Source organism: Acartia tonsa, chromosome 14 (genome assembly GCF_053477335.1).
Source record: "Acartia tonsa isolate MP-2025a chromosome 14, ASM5347733v1, whole genome shotgun sequence".
NCBI lineage: Eukaryota > Metazoa > Arthropoda > Copepoda > Calanoida > Acartiidae > Acartia > Acartia tonsa.
Window position 1 is genome coordinate 25,808,810 of NC_137273.1, and position 19,213 is coordinate 25,828,022.

The window sequence follows — 19,213 nt, forward strand, 5'->3', positions numbered from 1 at the left end:
CTCGCTCCCTGATAAAACACACACACACAAACTGACAGACACAGTTTTTTTACTTAAATATGGATGTATGCGGAATTGAATGCATACCAACAATGGGTTCATTATACATTAAAAGTAAAACATAGCCTTAACAAGGATGATAACATGAGCAAAGTAACAAGTAGCGGAGCAAAGCATCGCTAAGAAACTAAAATGACAAAAAGCCAAAGTTTTTCCTCTATCTATCTTTTATATAAGTTAAGGGAATATCATTTCTCCATCTTGATTTCAAAGATATCTCCACATAAAAAATCAGTTTCTTTGCATTTCTTCTTTAGGGTCCAATTTCCCCATTACCATTTCCTTTTAGTCAAAGGGAGATTTTAATCGTTAAAAAAAAAGCCAATGACATTATTGAAATACCGATAAAAAGGAGGATCATTAGTCTTTACGAAATCACGTTTTCTTCTTGGCAGCATAGAGACAAACAATATGAATTATAGAGTATCTTTGCTAATAATTTTTTATTCTTATTTTATATTAAATACAAAATTTTAAAAATTGTGGCCTCTTTTTTTTATTCCTTTACCACTGTAAAGCCAAAAACTTTTTCTCCAAGTTAAAAGTTTTCAAGTCATTTTAATTTTAATTTTTACATTCATATTTGAGTAGATAAGTGGACGTTAGTATTTTGTTCGTAGATTTGTATAGTTTGTACATTGAACCTGAGATTTTAAGAAATTAAAAAAATATTTATGATGTTCTTCTTTCTTGGCTACTTCTGATTTAGAATTGTAGAATAAAACTTTATTTAATTATCATTTGCGGCTTGCGCTGTTCGTAATTGTACTGCTTCTAAAAAAGTTGCTTTACATGCTGTACATGACGCTGAAATATACATTGTCGGTCATATTGTGACGTAGTAGACTCAAAGGGCATCACAATTTTTCTTTCATCCATCTTTTAATTCTGCCAAAATAACAAGGATAAAAGCAGACATGAAAGTGGAACTAAACAGTTATATTTAAAGGGTTTAAGGGGAGATGAAGAGCGGATAAGGGGGGGGGGGGGAAACAAACACCAACCAAGGTTATACAATGGGAGGGAAAGGTAATCGTCAGCAAGAAACAGGCTTCAAATTGCTCATCAGTAGCACACCTAATATATAATATATTAACCAAAAGCTAGACTTCATAAGTTAGACCATTGAAAATAAAAAATACTTCAACTTTTCTCTTAAACGTAAAAAATTATCTTATAGAATAAGGGATTTCATAAATATTTAATATTTTTCATTGGCGTAGTCAAACTGTCCATAAATTTCCCAACGTCGTAATATATATTTAATAGAAAAAGCTCTCTTTTCCTTTTAAGAAAAAATATTTCTTTATTAGTCAATTTTGCTAACCTTGGATATAAATATTCTTGTTTAATTAATTCTACGCTGCATTATATTTTGAACTATTTATAAACTTTTTTTTAATGAAAATCTTAAAATTAGACGATAAACTTTATTCAATAAATTCTTGGACAGGGAAAGTTTTTCTGAAGAAATGCTTTAACATAAAGTGCCTCATTTATTGTTAAAAACTGAAGTACATTGTAAGATTAGCTTAACAAGCTGAAATAATGAAATAAAATGTGTTTTCAGTTTATTTACACTACAGAAGTACCATTTTTCTTTATAAACATTGATACATTGGTCTAGCCCATTATTCTCAATTTAAGGAAGATTTTCAGGTCATGGAATGGTTTTAGGCTATTTTATTTTCATTTAAGTATTGGGTTGGTTTTAGGCTACTTTTCTGCCCTTTTCCAACCCATTTAGTTGTAGTGCCCTTTAATGCTAGGCAAGGGCGTCCAAGATTTTTTATTTGGGGGGGGGGGGGGGTAATTTTTACATCTTAGACGCAAGGACGTCGATGCTTTTTCATCACCCCCCCCCCCTTGTACGTCCCTAACGCTAGAGGGGCAAGCGGCTGATTATTAAGGGCTAAAGTGTTATAAGATCTAATTTACCTGATTATCACGTCGGCATATAGCTAGTACATAAATCCTGCTATTTTGTGCTATTATTATATAAATAAACAAGGATGACAACATCCATAAAAGCGAAGCACTGAAACGGTAGGACAAACGGACATTAATACTTGTATAGTGTCTGAATTATTGAATAATCAGAACATAAAAGTATAAGAATGGAAACAAAATTGTGAGTATATTTGTTGAAAAACTGCTTGATACAGGATAATGTTTATGGACATACTTACATTTTTAAGACTTGATTATAGAGTTGCTTCGCTTATAATATTGTTCTTTTTTGTCCCAGGAATCAATATACCAAAAATCAGATCAAACGGATAATTAGATCACTTAAAAATTTGTTGTTAAAAAAGTAAAAAAATCGACATGTTTAAAATGGACGTACGGACATTCTGGTAATGACTATAGAGTTGCTACGCTTTCTAAATCGTACCAAACTACTACAGGATCCATCATGCAAAGTTTGAAATCGATAGGACAATTCTAACATGCCTAAATTAATTAATAAAAGCTATCTATCTCGGACGGACTGACGTACGGACGGACGTACGGACGGACGGACGGACCGACCCTAATTATAGAAAAGCTTCGCTTTTAAAAACAGACTTTTTCTTTCTTTTTAAACAAATCCCCAGTCCCACAAAGGTTATATAAAGTAAAGAATTATGACAAACTAGAGTGAAAAAAAACTAATAATTTTCATCAAGTTTTGTATAAAGTTCCGGCTAGGAATTTCAATATAATGTCATCCAGGGATGGAAGTAAAGGTCAATAGAACAGAAATTTTGCCAATAACTTTCCTGCAGGTTGACATGTTTTAACAGACAAATTTTCTAAATTGATAAGAGTATAGTTTCTTATAAGTTGGTTAGATGTGTGCCAAGTTTGATCTTAAAAATGGTTAGAATGATCAGTTACATAATCACTTGGAATATTGCTTTGGGCTATTTTGTGCAGTTCCTTAAATCTATATCGTGAAAATACATGCATTAGACTGATAATATGTTTTTAAAAGTTTATATATCCCTCCCTATCTTAATATTTCAATTAGTAGGATTAAAGGATGAATTAATTATTCGTTTAGACTAAAGTAAAGATTTTCTATATGTATATAAGTCAGTCCGTGTTAATCATAGTACATTGGGAAATCTTGTTCTGATAAAAGATAATACGCTTCTTAAACATCTTTTTGTTTATTGAACTTTTCAGTTATGGAAGTCACCCTTGTTTTCTGTCAAATATGGATCCAGGATTTTTGCGGAAACAATAAAACATCTTTAGTCTTAACATATAGAGTGGCGTTCATTAATTAATAATTTCTACCTCAGTTAGTCTGTAGGGTTGTATTAAAAGCGGTTTTAGCAAAAGTATAATAATCTCATTATCATAGTATGTAGATTAATAATATTTATCCTATTATGAACAGTTGTCAGATGTGTTTGTATGTAACGTAAGATCTCAAGACCCATATGGTTATTCCTTACAGTGAAGATTATAATTATTTTGGAGAGTGTACATTGAACCTCCCAAGAGAAATCGCCCCCTAAAAAATATCCCCTTCCCTTTTCTTACTTTTTTTTGAAACTAATATGTAAAGTGTAGGGTCAACCCCCCCCTCCCTTCTTTACCTAAAGTGCAACTAGATGTATCTAGGGGCGTAACCGCTTGCAGTATAAATAACTTATTCGCCCTTCTAAAATTTCAACTCCAAAAGATTTTTAAAAATAGATTTAATTAAGATATATTTTATTCTCATTAAACGTACTTCAAATTAATTAGAATTATTATGCTTAAATAATTATTTGGAGAAAATTGTAAAATTTTATGATATCTTCATATTTTTATTAAGTGAACATTTATATATTTCAGGATTTATTTTAATAGCCAGTTAGAAAAAGAAATAAATGTAGTAGATTTAGAAAATCAAATTAATGAAATAAAAATTTCCTTTATTAATTGTTGTGTACTGTTCTTTTTTAATACTAAAAAATACTAGTAGCTTGTTATTGCTACGCTACTTATGGACATACTGGTTCCTGTTTCCATTTATTTTACATTAAACTAATAAAAGTATTGATAATAGTTATTTCTTGCATCGTATTATAAACAGCTTTCCGCTGATATAGATATTCGTAGAAAGCTGGATATAATACGATGCTAGACATAGTTTTTTTCGTATGGATGAGAACCGGTTTTTATCCACCGGATTCGAATGAATACAAGAAATAGACTTATTAGCAAGGACAATAATATCCTAACAATAAATGTCAAGCCAATTGGACTGTGAAATTCACTGGTGTTAAAAAAATTATTACCACGTTAATTATTTGTTGGCTAAAAATATTAAAGTATTTTCGTTGATTTTTAATTGGTTATTTCTAAACTAGTAGAGTCCAATTATTTCAGCCAGTAGTTATGAAAGTAAATCAATTTATTGTTTATTCCTGGACTATCTATTAAATAATACAATACAATGTAAGACCGACTATCAAGGCTTATTTAATAGCTTTTGCTACTAAAACTATTGATATGTATGGACAATAGAAAATGATATAGTATAATAGAGTCATTAAAAATACATAAAGCAATTAAGTGACCTATTTTTATGTTGAAAATAACTATAATTAGCTTCAAGGTTAGAAAAACACAACCTTAGTACAGCTTGATGTTAAAAATTGACCACGATTTAGAAAATAAAATTAATCTCATTTTTTGTAGGCCCGTGGTTTGGTACAAACAAAATTTCTCATTTTCTTTTGGACCTAGTAATAGTGTCTGACTGATTATGACGTAAAAAAAAATTAGCCAATGAGAGGGCATTATTGACCAATGGTAAAATTTATAGTAGCCTCTCATTGGCTAATTATTTTTTTTACGTCATAATCAGCCCGACACTGTTACTAGGTTCTTTTCTTTTCAATTATAACTTTATAAATTCCATACGATAAATCTGTTATGTGTTATGATTTGATTGTCTGCTAGATTACAAGAAAAAAGATACTGACAGTACTTGTTGGTTCTTTAAAAATAATTAGGTAGATTACTTTCAGAACCCCTCTTTTTGCAACGTTATTTCAATAGAACAGAGCCGTAGTCTTAGTGTACTCAATATCTAGACAGCCAACCATTGTTTTAGAATTGTTCAATTTTTTTAACTTCTGATAAAAACAGAATTAATGGTATTTTTGTAAATATTATACCTCCAAGAAATGGCTATACTTCCCAATCATATGTTGTGTGATATTTAAGAGGAATTATTTTGATATAATGTCATTAAAATATTCGTTAAAAAAAGTGCTATTCTAGCTTATACTTTACATTTTAATGTGTATGATAATTCAAATAAAAGATAATGAAGATTTATATTATATTTAATTGTTATAATTATGAAGAAAAACCTGGAAACAGTAAAAAACTGACTTTATTTTATTGACGTAGGGAAAATTTTGTCAAATATTTGAATAAAAAAACACTATAAAACAAAATAAATTATTTTTAATATAGTCACAAAAAGGCTTAATGAGTTTAGGAAATATTTCATTCACTAATCATGTCATTTAAACTCTATTTCACAGAATACATTGTAAAAAGATGTTCTCGTTTTAATTTTAAGTAATTTGAAATGCATTTTAATACCTTTTAATGATTTATTTTTTGAAACATCTTTTTATAAAATGTTATTGATTTTTGAAGTTATATGTTAAAATGTTTTTAAATTTTGTTAACATTTTGTTTTAAATGTAGAAAATTGGTAATTCTAAACATTCAAAAAATGATTTTATTAAATTTTCATCACTTAAATTGCATGTTTGATGAAATTTTCAACTGATAATTCAAGAAAAATCGTTTAAGTTTTATTATATTTTACTTTGAAATGTTAAAAAAATATAATTATTGTCAAAAATGTGGAAGTTATACTTTCCTCAAAAAAAGACCTAAAACATGCAAATTAACACGTGTAATGAGATTTTTTTTCTTTCAGGTTTAATTTTAAGTAATTATTGATATTTTTTGTAAAAAGGATTTTATATAAAAAGGTTTAAAACTCGAGTTATGTAGTGGTTCTAAAAAAGGTTGCGAATTTATGCAATTTTCTTGCAAAAAAAATTTTCTAGGATTTTAAAAATAGCAAAGGGTGTTATTAGACGTACTTACAGATACAATTGCAAAGTCATTTTGGCCAAACACTAAAATAAAGTTTTGACATCTGAGGGTCCAACCGTGTACATGAAACATAAGACAGATGGCTAAATTTATAATAAGATATCTTGTTAAAATTTTCTAATACAATATGAATAAAAATTTTCACCCCAAAAAGCTAACATGTGTTTTCAGAATAAAGAATTTGATTAAGAAAAGTTTGTTTTAAGTAAAAACAAACACCAAAGGGTGAAAAAATGTGACTTTGGCTGTGTTTTAGTCGTGCATTCCTTATCAAACTGGGAACTATAATTCTTTTTAACTCTATAGCTCTATCAGTAGCTGAGATAAAATGAGGTGGTTGAATTATTGAATGCCCCCCCCCCCCCCGGACAAAACAGTTATCTGGCATATAAAGCATTTTTTTATCATTTTTTCCTCCCTTGTTTGTCTACATTTTCAGGAATTTAGGGAAAGTTGAATGAACGATATAATTAACTTTAAAACTTAGTTCTTCTAAAAGCTATTATTAGTTATTGATTGGTTGGTTCAAACTATTAGTGTTCAAACTTTTCAACTAAAGGGTGAGCAAAAAAAAATGCATAGATTTTTAAAATTCAAATTGCGCGGCTTTTGTTAATAGTAGAAAAATGTTACGCATACCATTAGAACCGATAAGAAGTCTATTTTTTGGAAATATAAGAACGATTCCTCTGCTACGTATAGTTAGGGAGCTACATGTTAAAATGTCCCAACTGACTTAAAACTTGACTTGCGAGTATATTAGTAAATATTAGACAATAATTCTTGCAAAAAGACACGCGTACATTTTTAAAATTCAAATTGCGCGGCTTGTGTTAATGGTAGAAAAATGTTACGCATACCGTTAGAACCGCTATGAACTGTACTTTTTGGAAATATAAGAACGGTTCCTGTGCTACAAATAATCTAGGAGCTAGGTGGTAAAATGTCCCAAAATTTACTCGCAAGTGAAGTTTTAAGTCAGTTGGGACATTTTAACATGTAGCTCCCTAACTATGCGTAGCAGAGGAATCGTTCTTATATTTCTAAAAAATAGACTTCTTATTGGTTCTAATGGTATGCGTAACATTTTTCTACTATTAACACAAGCCGCACAATTTAACTTTTAAAAATCTACGCATTTTTTTTTGCTCACCCTTTAATTATTATCATCCTTGGAGATATGAATTGTCTTATCCTTGGCAAGTGATAAATATGTGATATTATAACTTGGCAAAAAGGAAAATTTATTTTTTCTCTGTTGACCTATCCCTATAATATAACTGAATATTAGTATTCGTCTCGTTTTTATCATAAAATAAGATGAAAAGGGAAGATTTATATCAGTATTTATCACAAATGGAGGGATATATACACATTTATTTATATTTTAGAGGATTTATTTTAAGAAAATAGTAAAAAAAAACTTATTATGTTATTATAAAACTAGCGAGGGGGGGGGGGGGGAATATTTTTTTAGGGGCGATTTGTTTCGGGAGGATTGTGGTACCCTACCCCATAGTTAAAAACCCTCCCAGTACCTACATATATGTATGAAGCTACATTACAGATCTATAGTACTCTAATAGCTACATTTTGAAAGAGAACTGAAACCATTGCAAGTTACTTATAAATAATCAGCTGTAACAAGACTTATGACAGACACACATCCTGTTACTTTAATATACCGAATAATTGTATTGTATTTAAGTAATGGATACTGCCCAATTTTTTTGCCAATCCTATTATAATTATACTTCCAGCTGGCTAATATAACGATACTCCCATCCCCCCCCCCCCCTTATATGGATTTACAAAATCCCCTCCAAAAGCTGTTGACTATATAACCCACCTAAACTGACTAAAAAAATTCCCTCTTCCCAATATCCACGTATTATATATCCATTATTTTTAGGATACTTGCTCGCGAGACACCTTTGCATTGAACCAGTCTCTTGAATTCATCAGGTCCTCGCTGAACAGCCTCGACATGGAGACGCAGTATGAGTGTGAGTCAGGTATAATCTAATGGTATATTAACAAATTTTTTTTTTTTTTTGGGGGGGGGGTAGGTGTGTGCATTAACCCATATTTTAGTGTATGTAATGCCATATTCTTTTTTTAAAGGTTTTGGACCAATGTACGATGTTCCCAATGTTTTTGATGGGTTTCAGTTGTTTATTGGGTGGGTTTATTAAAGGGACAATATTTCCCTTTTACACAATCGTGGTTACATCTGATTCCTAAATATGAGAACTTTACAGTCAACATAACAAACATGTTATCTTTCTATTTCATTTACCTGATAAAAAAGGCCATAATAGCCTAACAATTTTTTCTTCAGCCGCGTTACAGCCGCATATCAGCTCCATATCAACCGCACGGAGACAATATTTTATATGTTTACAAATCCCCTTAATATCCTAACCTATTCCTAATACTTAGTAATTTTTGTGAGCACCAAATTTACAGGTTTACAAGCGGCTGTCGGTTCCTAATTTTCGTAGACCAATATATCTAAGTGTTTAATCCCATTGAAAAATACATTCTTTGCTCCCAACTGCAAGGAATAAAGCTTTGAAAAAACTGTTAGTATCAACTAAAGTCAAATATTCATTTAAATCATAATTAAACAAATTCACTGGAGGCTATTGGCGTAACGAAAACAGTAAAAGTGTCTGACTATGACGTCAGAAAAAATTAACAACTAACCAATGAGAGGCCGCTATATATTTTACCATTGTGAATACTGGCTTCTCATTGGTTAATTGTTAATTATTTCTGACGTCATAGTCAGACACTTTTACTGTTTTCGGCGTAACAGATGTAATTTCGTCCAAATATAAATGGATATTGATTTGAAAAATTTTGTTAAAATTTTTGCCCCCAGCCAAAATATGGTTGATTTATGCATAAAAATGACCCATGCAAAATATTTTTTCTGTAATACAAAAATTGCGACGGTACAAGCACTGCAAAGTTTTTAAAATCTGCAAAAAAAACCTGTTTTTATGGCTTTTTTGGGGCTTTTGTACCATCCCAATTTTAAAGATTTTTACAAAATTTCAATTCAAGTGTGTTGATATATACCTGAAATTTACCAAAAAAAATGGGGGCAGTCTCAATTATAACATATGAAGGGGTAGCAAGTAATCTTCCAAATACAAAATTGTCAAATTGCATACATATATAATAGGGTTGGGCCGGATACTTTTTTAGACGGATACTGGATATCTGGCTGATTTATAATGCTGGCCAGATATCTAGCAAATATCCGGTAATATGGCCGGATATCTGGTTATTCGGCCGGATATCTGGTTATTCGGCCGGATATCCGGTAATTTGCCGGATACCAAATATCTTGCATTATAAATCATCTGGATATCCGGTATCCGGCCTACCTCTATTATATAAGTATGAAATTTGTTTGATACACAAAACTATCCCTTCTGTAGATTAAACTTAGCGGTTGAAACGTTTATACACTTAAATTAATAAACCAACCAATCAAAATTCAATAAAATTCTCAAAAGTTGTTAACCTAATGAATTAGAAAAACAATTATAAAACTTTGGGGACAAGTGAAATAAACAGTCCAATTTCCCCTCCCTCTCTAAATTATACCAGAGTGTACCAAAAGTCTAATAAAAACTAGGGAGGCATGGCACAATGGGCTGTTAATTACACAAGTTCCCGAAGTTATAAAAACTCATTTGTTTGCTCAACAACTTTTTAAATTTTTTGAAATTTTAATTGGTTTCATAAGACGTTCCAACCACCTATTGTAATCAACAGAAAGGGTAAGTTTGTGTATAATCATGGGGTATACACGTCCATTTATCAGCCATTGTCTTCTCTATCTAGATCCCTGTACAATATAAGAAATACAAGTACATAACAAGAAATAACATGTTATTCAAGAATCTAAAGGGATAAGACAATGTCTAAAAAATTGATGTACATCCCCAATAATGATACAAAAAATTGTCCCTTCTGTAGATTAAGACTAAGAAGTTGAAACTTTTAAACACTCAGCTTAATAAATCAACCAAATAAAATATACTGAATTTCCCCAATGTTTTAACCCAAATGTAAGAAAACACCGTTATAACACTTTGGGGACTGATTAAGTAAACAGCTCAATGTCCCCTCCCTCCCTGAACTATACAATAGTGTATCACAAGTCTAATAATAACTAGGGAGGGAGGGGACATTGGGCTATTTATTACACTAGTCCCGGAAGGTTTATAAAAACATTTTTTTTTATTTCTTGGCTCAACAACTTTGGAGACTTTTATTAAATTTTAATTGGTTGGTTCATAGGTTTAGTGATCAAACGTTTCAACCACTATGTAATCAACAATAAAGGTTCAGTTTGTGTATCATCATGGGATATACAACTAAATTTATCAGCCATTGTCTTATCCCTCTAGAATTAGATCCCTGTACCCAAAGTCTAATAATAACTGAAACACTTTTATTTTTATTACATAACAAGAAATAACATGTTATTAAAGGATCTAAGGGATAAGACTAATGAATTGATGTACATCCCCATTAATAATACACAAAATTAACCCTTCTGTAGATTAAAATTAGTGGTAGAAACGATTGAACACTCAAATTAATAAACCAATCCATCAAAATTTATTAAAAGTCCTCAAAGTTATTAAGTCAACCAATAAGAAAAGGTTATTTTCAAACTTTTGGGACTAGTGTATTAAATGGCCTATTTTGTCCCATCTATTTCTGATACTTATTAAATGCAAATCTTTTCTATAATGAGTTTGAACGAACTCCGTAAAGGTTAGCTCTTTTATTTAATCTAAGCAAGTTGAATTTTTTTGATTGAAAACTTTGGTTGATGATTACTGTAACAATAAGGGTTTAGAAAGTTTAGCAACTCTGCAATCGATACTTTTGCTTTATAGCTTTAGTTTTTGATATATTGAAGACGTAAGTTTAATGCAAATTATTGCCAGTTTCCCAAGTGCCAAGTCGAGCACATACCCCCCCCCCCCCCATCTCCTGACCTTGAAAAAAGGAAGGGACACTTTCTAGTTTGTATCTTAAATATATAAGATCAGGTTAGGATAGTTTATATTGGGTACCAGGGACCCTTGCAAGTTAATATAAGGAGGGAGGGGTTGTCAGTGATCAAAAGACACTTTGAGGGAAAGCACCGAACATATTTTATAAGCTAAGACATCTTTTTCCACTAAGTCAATACAAAATTAACAAAGATAAACAATGAATAATGACACATAAAAAGAAAAAGCTTTTCCATAGTACTTTCTAGCGGTAACGCTCCTAAAGGACTCTTGGGCACCTGAGAGAAGAGTCGATCCTCTAATTTTATTTTAGTGGTAATAACTGAAACATTCCCTGGATCTATCAGAAACTTTACTGTAAAGAAGAAACAATTGCATATATATATAATAGGGCTGATCCGATACTTTTTTGGCTGGATACCAGATATCCGGTTGATTTCTAATGACAGATAATCATTATGTGGCAAATTACCAGCATAAAAGAACATCGGCCGAATAACCGGATATCTGACCGAATAACCGGATATCCGGCCAAATAACCGGATATCCTGTCGAATAACTGGATATCCGGCCAAATAACATATATTTGCCGGATATCCAGCATTATAAATCAGCCAGATATCCAGTATCCGTCCAAAAAAGTATCCGGCCCAACCTATTATATATGTTTGCAATTTGACAATTTTGTATTTGGAAGATTACTTGCTACACCTTCATAAGTTATAATTGAGACTGCCCCCATTTTTTTTGGTAAATTTCAGGTATATATCAACACACTTGAATTGAAATTTTGTAAAAATCTTTAAAATTGGGATGGTACAAAAGCCCCAAAAAAGCCATAAAAACAGGGTTTTTTGCAGATTTTAAAAACTTTGCAGTGCTTGTACCATCGCAATTTTTGCATTACAAAAAAATTATTTTGCATGGTTCATTTTTATGCATAAATCAACCATATTTTGGCTGGGGGCAAAAATTTTAACAAAATTTTTCAAATCCGGGACGGGGTAATGGATATATAATATACATTATATTGACAATGGAAAAGTTTGTCGTCAATTGAGGTTGTTAATGAACCTCTTTTATTGGCCAGTTCGTTCATCCAGTAGGAGGGGAGGAAAGGGGGTAAAAGGAACGGATTCTTTATTTGACCAGCTTAGAGTATCACTTTATTAGAGAACATGAAAATCTGGTGCAACATCCGAGTAATTATATATCGATTCCTAAATAAAAGATTAAAAATATCTTATGTAGAAATATAATAACTGAATAAAAACTATTTATCCTTCAACGAACAAATTTTTTTTACATTTATTATACAGTAAACTAGTATTATTTTATTAAAAGAGAAATTGTAATATCTTTTTTTTATTACTCTAATAAAAAAGATATTTTTTTTTAGAAAATGTATTCCTATTTTTGGTGACACATAGCAGCTAATAAAAAGCTGGAAAAAAGAGAAAAAAAATGTGTTGAGAGGGTTTCCAGAAAATTAATTCCTATGCATTAAAAGACACTATGTAGCAATGAATGCAAATATGTTCAGATATTAGAGATAAATTAGACTATGTAGTAATGAATGCAAATATGTTCAGATATTAGAGATAAATTAGACTATGTAGTAATGAATGCAAATATGTTCAGATATTAGAGATAAATTAGACTATGTAGTAATGAATACAAATATGTTCAGATATTAGAGATAAATTAGACTATGTAGTTATAAATACAAATATGTTCAGATATCAGAGATAAATTAGACTATGTAGTAATGAATACAAATATGTTCAGATATTAGAGATAAATTAGACTATGTAGCAATGAATGCAAATATGTTCAGATATTAGAGATAAATTAGACTATGTAGTAATGAATGCAAATATGTTCAGATATTAGAGATAAATTAGACTATGTAGTAATGAATGCAAATATGTTCAGATATTAGAGATAAATTAGACTATGTAGTAATGAATACAAATATGTTCAGATATTAGAGATAAATTAGACTATGTAGTTATAAATACAAATATGTTCAGATATCAGAGATAAATTAGACTATGTAGTAATGAATACAAATATGTTCAGATATTAGAGATAAATTAGACTATGTAGTAATTAATGAAAATATGTTCAGATATTAGAGTTTAAGTAGACTTGCATCGTACCTATTAATTTAGATGCATAGTTTTTTCATATATGGTTGAGTAAAATAAGAAATAATGTCCGAATGCATGAGTAAGAGCGATCCATGTAGAGGTTTGAGGTTTTAAAAAGTATAGGAAAGGTCTAGTTTTCTTAGGTTTGTCTATTATAATTTGGTACTATACATTTGTACATATTAGGTTCTGTTCTTTTTCTGTACAGAAAAAGGAATAAGAAAAATCCTCAAAATCTACATACGGTTAATTTATTTTGAAATCTGAAAAAAAATAATTTGCCTCGTCTCTTGCATCTAGGGGCTCTGTATTATTCTAAGGGGGAGAAAGAAGCAGAAATGTAACTTAAAAAGAATTTGAAGATGGATCTATGGGAAGTTTCTCTAAAATAGAGAACTTAATTAGATCAGTGTTAGTAAGTAAGGGCAAAGAAGTCAGCTTATATCAATAACGAAATTAATTCGGAAAAAAATTATGAAATATATACGCGTTTTTCAGCTGTCGTTGGGGTGCAACACATCGTAAAATTGACGACCTCTCCATTTGTCCCCCAAATATTATTTTATATTTATTTCACTTGTTGGTTATACCTTATACCTGCAAAGGAGTGCTTCAGCAGCACTTTAAGTACGAAGGAAGGGGGGAGAAGGTTCTGTCAAAGCGCTACATTCATTCATTCATTCTAGAAGGAATATTCACACAACTATGGTCTTCACATTTCTTAACTTGTTTAAATCTAGCGAAAATAAAAACGATTCTGAGACGTATACAATACTTATTTCTTTTTTTTCAACATTTACCTATCCCTTTATCCTACTGTTGTTCTGTTAATTCTGCAGCATAAGCTGAACCAGGTGTGCATGCACTTCCACATATTTATCATATTATCATGTCTAGAGTAACAGCATATTATTACAACAGCACAAACTTCCTCTCTACATCACTAGCGCCATAAAAAAACATCACTCAATTTGCTATTGTGTATTTCTGCTAATATAAAACACAATGTATGCTGTTGTGACACTGGGTGGAATTGAAGGGACACCGCTGAACTAAGCTAATGCTGACTCGATATTTCCTATTTCATATAGTGCAGCTTCTCTACAATATCCTATAATGCCACTCTGGGTTTTGATTTGTGTTCTAGCCCTCTCAACGCACCTTGAAACATGCTACTCATTCTAAAACTGCTGTGAAAAGCATCAATTCTCCCGATGGGTATTGGTTAACCCAACCAACATATTGATTGAACGACCTTTTTCTAATAGTCCTAAATATTTATAGTAATTAATTGCGCCTGTTTGTGGACCAACAAGTTACCAATGCGCTAATGCCGCGGGCTTCTAAGATGCATATGGCAACTTCAAATTTTCAACATTACATCTACTTTAAAATCCTTATAATAAAGTAAAAGGATATTTGATTGTGTGTCTGTATCAAAGGATCTCGCTAACTGCCAAACCAATATGGTTCTGCTTTAAAGAGTAGCTTCTCATAAGAATCACCCATAGAAAAGCATCCCCCCCCACTTTTTCTTTTTTTAATAGCTAAAATTAAAAAGGGGGAAAGTTGAGGTCACCCCCCCCCCCAACAAAAATTATTTTTACTTTTTTTAAAATTTAAAATAAAAATTGGATTGTCGAAATCAACACCCTTCCCCCCTTCAGGCCTCAGAAAAATTTCAATGATTATTTTCCTTTTACATCAGTAATCTTACCTACCATCAGACTTGTTCAGACTTACTTAGCTTATTAATTCTTTAATTAGATCTTATTTTCATTAGAAATGTCGGGGGAAAAACTTTTTTATTTGTATGAAAAGATAATATAAAAAAGTGTATTACATGTACACTAGAGTGTCTCTGAATTGTGTTGTGTACATTTATGCAAAGTTCAAATATTAATAAAAATATTTGAAGTTTTAGTACCCAATATTTATAAAACTTTGGGTACTTTTATTCAATTTTGATTGGTTGTTTCCAAACTTTCAACTAATAATTTCAATCTACAAATGGAGTAATTCTGTTCATCATGATTGGGGATGTATCAGCCATTGCATTGCTGGATACCTTGATGATACCCACAAACTATTTATGGCAAAATCCAATTTAAACAAGGATGACAACATCCATAAAAGCGAAGCTCTGAAACGGTAGGACAAACAGAAATTAACACTTGTATAATGTCAGAACTGAATAATCAGAATGCGAATGTTTAAGAGTCAAAGCAAAATTGTAAGTAAATTTGTTGAAAAACTGCTTGCTACAGGATAATGATTATGGACATACTTACATTTTTAGGACTCGATTATAGAGTTGCCTCGCTTATAATATTGTATTTTGTTGTCTCAGGAATCAGTATACCAAAAATCAGACCAATCGGATAATTAGGTCACATACAAATTTGTTGTTAAAAATGTAAAAAAAAATCAACATGTTTAAAATGGACGTACGGACATTCTGGTAATGATTATAGAGTTGCTACGCTTTCTAACTCGTACCTAACTACTAAAGGAATCACCATGCAAAATTTGAAATCGATAGGACAATTCTAACATGCCTAAATTAACGAAAAAAACTATTTTAAAAAGTAAAAAAATCAACATATTTAAAATGGACGTACGGACATTTTGGTAATGATTATAGAGTTGCTACGCTTTCTAAATCGTACCTTACTACTAAAGGAATCACCATGCAAAATTTGAAATCGATAGGACAATTCTAACATGCCTAAATTAACGAAAAAAACTAATTAAAATTTTTTGAAAAATCAACATGTTTAAAATGGACGTACGGACATTTTGGTAATGATTATAGAGTTGCTACGCTTTCTAAATCGTACCTAACTACTAAAGGAATCACCATGCAAAATTTGAAATCGATAGGACAATTCTAACATGTCTAAATTAACGAAAAAAGCTATCCGTTACGGACGGACGTACGGACGGACGGACGGACGGACGTACGGACGGACGGACGGACGGACGTACGGACGGACCGACCCTAATTATAGAAAAGCTTCGCTTTTAAAAATGGATTTTAAATTCTAAAGGAGGGGTGTAATTATATTAAAGTTGGTGGGAGTGCAGTTAACAACAACTATCCAAAAAGTGAATATATTTGAGACACTCTAACGTAGACATATTAACATGACAGTGACTATGACATATGAGCATGAAATAAACTAATAAAATTATATTATATTCAGTAAAGCATAGGAAAGTCCAACTTATATAATAATAAATAGGCTGATTAAATATTTTTTTTTACATTTTCATAAATATGTTTCTACAGCAGGCTTAAAAAGACGAATAGCTACTAAAATATTATTTTTAAAATCGAATTGATTTAGGTTTTAAAACCATTCTCTTTTGTATATATGAGTAACTCTCGAGAACAACATATTGTACAAAATATGTGCTGTACACAATTGGATCCACGATTAGCTTATCATCCTACAAGCTACACTGTTATTATGGACAATATAATACATTTTTATTAACCTTTTTCTTTCTTTTTTCCTTTACCGGCTTATAGGTTCAAAATACCTTTCTTGTCTTTCCGTTTTGTATTTGAAAATAGTTATTTCTCGCATCGTATTATAGACAGCTTTCCGCGGATAGTAAAATAAACATCAAATCTAGTTTTGTTAGTACCGAGAGGACGAAAAACCTTTATGTATTTTCTGATTCATATTGAAAACTTAATTTCAGGTGAAAAGCCGAAGCACAAATTTCCGGCACTTGGTCCTGTCCTTGGAGTTATAGGCGGTTCTTATTCATCAGTTTCTCTACAGGTAAAATATTTCCTTGGAGTTATAGGCGGTTCTTATTTATCAGTTTCTCTACAGGTAAACATGTCCTTGGAGTTATAAGCGGTTCTTATTCATCAATTTCCCTACAGGTAAAAATATGTCCTTGGAGTTATAGGCGGTTCTTATTCATCAGTTTCTCTACAGGTAAAATATGTCCTTGGAGTTATAGGCGGTTCTTATTCATCAGTTTCTCTACAGGTAAAATATGTCCTTGGAGTTATAGGCGGTTCTTATTTATCAGTTTCTCTACAGGTAAATATTTCCGTGGAGTTATAGGCGGTTCTTATTCATCAGTTTCTCTACAGGTAAAATATGTCCTTGGAGTTATAGGCGGTTCTTATTCATCAGTTTACCTACAGGTAAAATATTTTCTTGGAGTTATAGGCGGTTCTTATTTATCAGTTTACCTACAGGTAAAATATGTCCTTGGAGTTATAGGCGGTTCCTATTCATCAGTTTTCCTACAGGTAAACAAATAATCGATACTAGAGGATACGCCAATTGAGGCCTTTAGAGACCTTCGAGGAAAGGGGGGATGGGGGTAAAAAGTCGACCCTCCGTTTTCCATTTTAGTTTTTATTTACAATTAGCAAGAATACATGTTTTTGGTAAGGGGTTATTTCTTTTGTAATGGTGGAGGTAACCACCCCCCAAAATAGTTATAAACCTATAAGAAGCTTCATTGTAAAGGAGAACCAAATCGTTCCAGCGGTTAGCGAGATCTTAGGCTACCAACAGACATATAGACATTATTTTACTCTTTCCTATTAACATCCTATATCCTTCAGGCAACTAACTCTTTCATTGCACGATTCTCGTCTTAAAATCCTAATTATGCTGCATAGTAGTAGTAAATAATTTAGAAGGAAAGAGAACTAAATAAAGAGCAGCATTACAGAAGGAAGGGCAAACAGACAGACACAGTCAAATATAAATCAACAATATGTATTTAGGTTGCAAATCTGCTGCGTCTGTTCAGAATACCCCAGATATCCCCCGCCTCTACAGCAAAAGCACTGTCAGGTAAATAACAATATAAAGCTTCCTTGATTATTATAACACATCTTCAAGTGTGCCTTCAATAACGCATACTATCACATACACAAGTATTTTACATTGGTAATTAAAAAAGGGGATTTTTGTTTATTAGTGAGAGTGGAGCCAAAGTTTTTACTCTTGTAACGATTTGCAGTAATAATGTTCTTAAAATGTGATACCATTAAACAACATTAAATTAAATAGCATTGTGCCTGTTTACCGTGTTGGATTTAAGTCTTGAACATACCACAAGAAAATGAGAACTGAATCAGTGAATAAAGGGGGAGTTCCTTGGCATACAAAAATGTGCCATTAATGTCTACTTCAAAAAATATAAGAAGTAAAAGAAATATAAAAATTTCCTACTGCCTCCTGGAGGATAGGGAGCAGCCATTTTCCAAAAGAAAATTAGATATAAGAGCAACTTATTTTGGAAATGCCTTTTTATTTAATTAAGAGACAAGGCTGGTTTTGTGAGTGGTGTCAACACTTAGTAGCAAATAATTGAATTAGCAAGAATTAGAGATCTAAAAGGATAAGACTATGGCTGATAGATTGATGTACATCTCAAATAATGATGTACACAATTACTACTTCTGTACATATATTACAACTTGAGGCCTCTAGTGGAACTTTACATTTTTTATATTTAAAATCTGTCTTTGTTGCGTTGAAATCTCTTCGTAAATCGAGAAACGTAACTATTTTTTTCTCGATTTTTTGTGACTTCTCTTAACAGGGTGGTGGTATCCTCCCCCAAAATAGTTATAAACCTTCCCGGGACCTATGAGGAGCTACCCTGTTAAGGAGAACCTGATAAGTTAAGCGGTTGGCGAGATCCTTCGGTACAGACAAACAGACAAACATCCTGTTACTTTATTATAAGGATAAGTAGTTGAAACGTTTGGACACTCAACTTAATGAACCAATCAAAATTTTGACCTACAGAAGGTGTATTTTGTATTACATACATTTT

General features: G+C 31.5%; 3 protein-coding genes across 11 annotated transcripts in view; 2 read left to right on the forward strand and 1 right to left on the reverse strand.

Moving 5' to 3' along the window:
* LOC145305765 (uncharacterized) overlaps positions 1-19,213 on the reverse strand; it is a 98,871-nt gene that overhangs the window by 58,531 nt on the left and 21,127 nt on the right. The gene's annotated exons all lie outside the window — the stretch shown is intronic.
* mGluR (metabotropic Glutamate Receptor) overlaps positions 1-19,213 on the forward strand; it is a 154,126-nt gene that overhangs the window by 53,918 nt on the left and 80,995 nt on the right. The window contains exons 6-8 of the mRNA XM_080147549.1: positions 8,099-8,201; positions 17,099-17,181; positions 18,153-18,222. Coding sequence (XP_080003675.1) covers positions 8,099-8,201; positions 17,099-17,181; positions 18,153-18,222 — 256 coding nt within the window. The remainder of the gene's footprint in view (positions 1-8,098; positions 8,202-17,098; positions 17,182-18,152; positions 18,223-19,213) is intronic.
* LOC145305762 (uncharacterized) overlaps positions 1-19,213 on the forward strand; it is a 260,360-nt gene that overhangs the window by 1,706 nt on the left and 239,441 nt on the right. The window contains exon 1 of one of the 4 annotated variants that reach the window (XM_080147545.1): positions 12,573-12,588. The exons of 2 other annotated variants lie outside the window; for them this stretch is intronic. The gene's annotated coding sequence lies outside the window, so the exon portion shown is untranslated. Of the gene's footprint in view, positions 1-12,572; positions 12,593-19,213 lie in introns of those variants that run through there. One more of the 4 variants, XM_080147547.1, reaches the window with a different exon arrangement.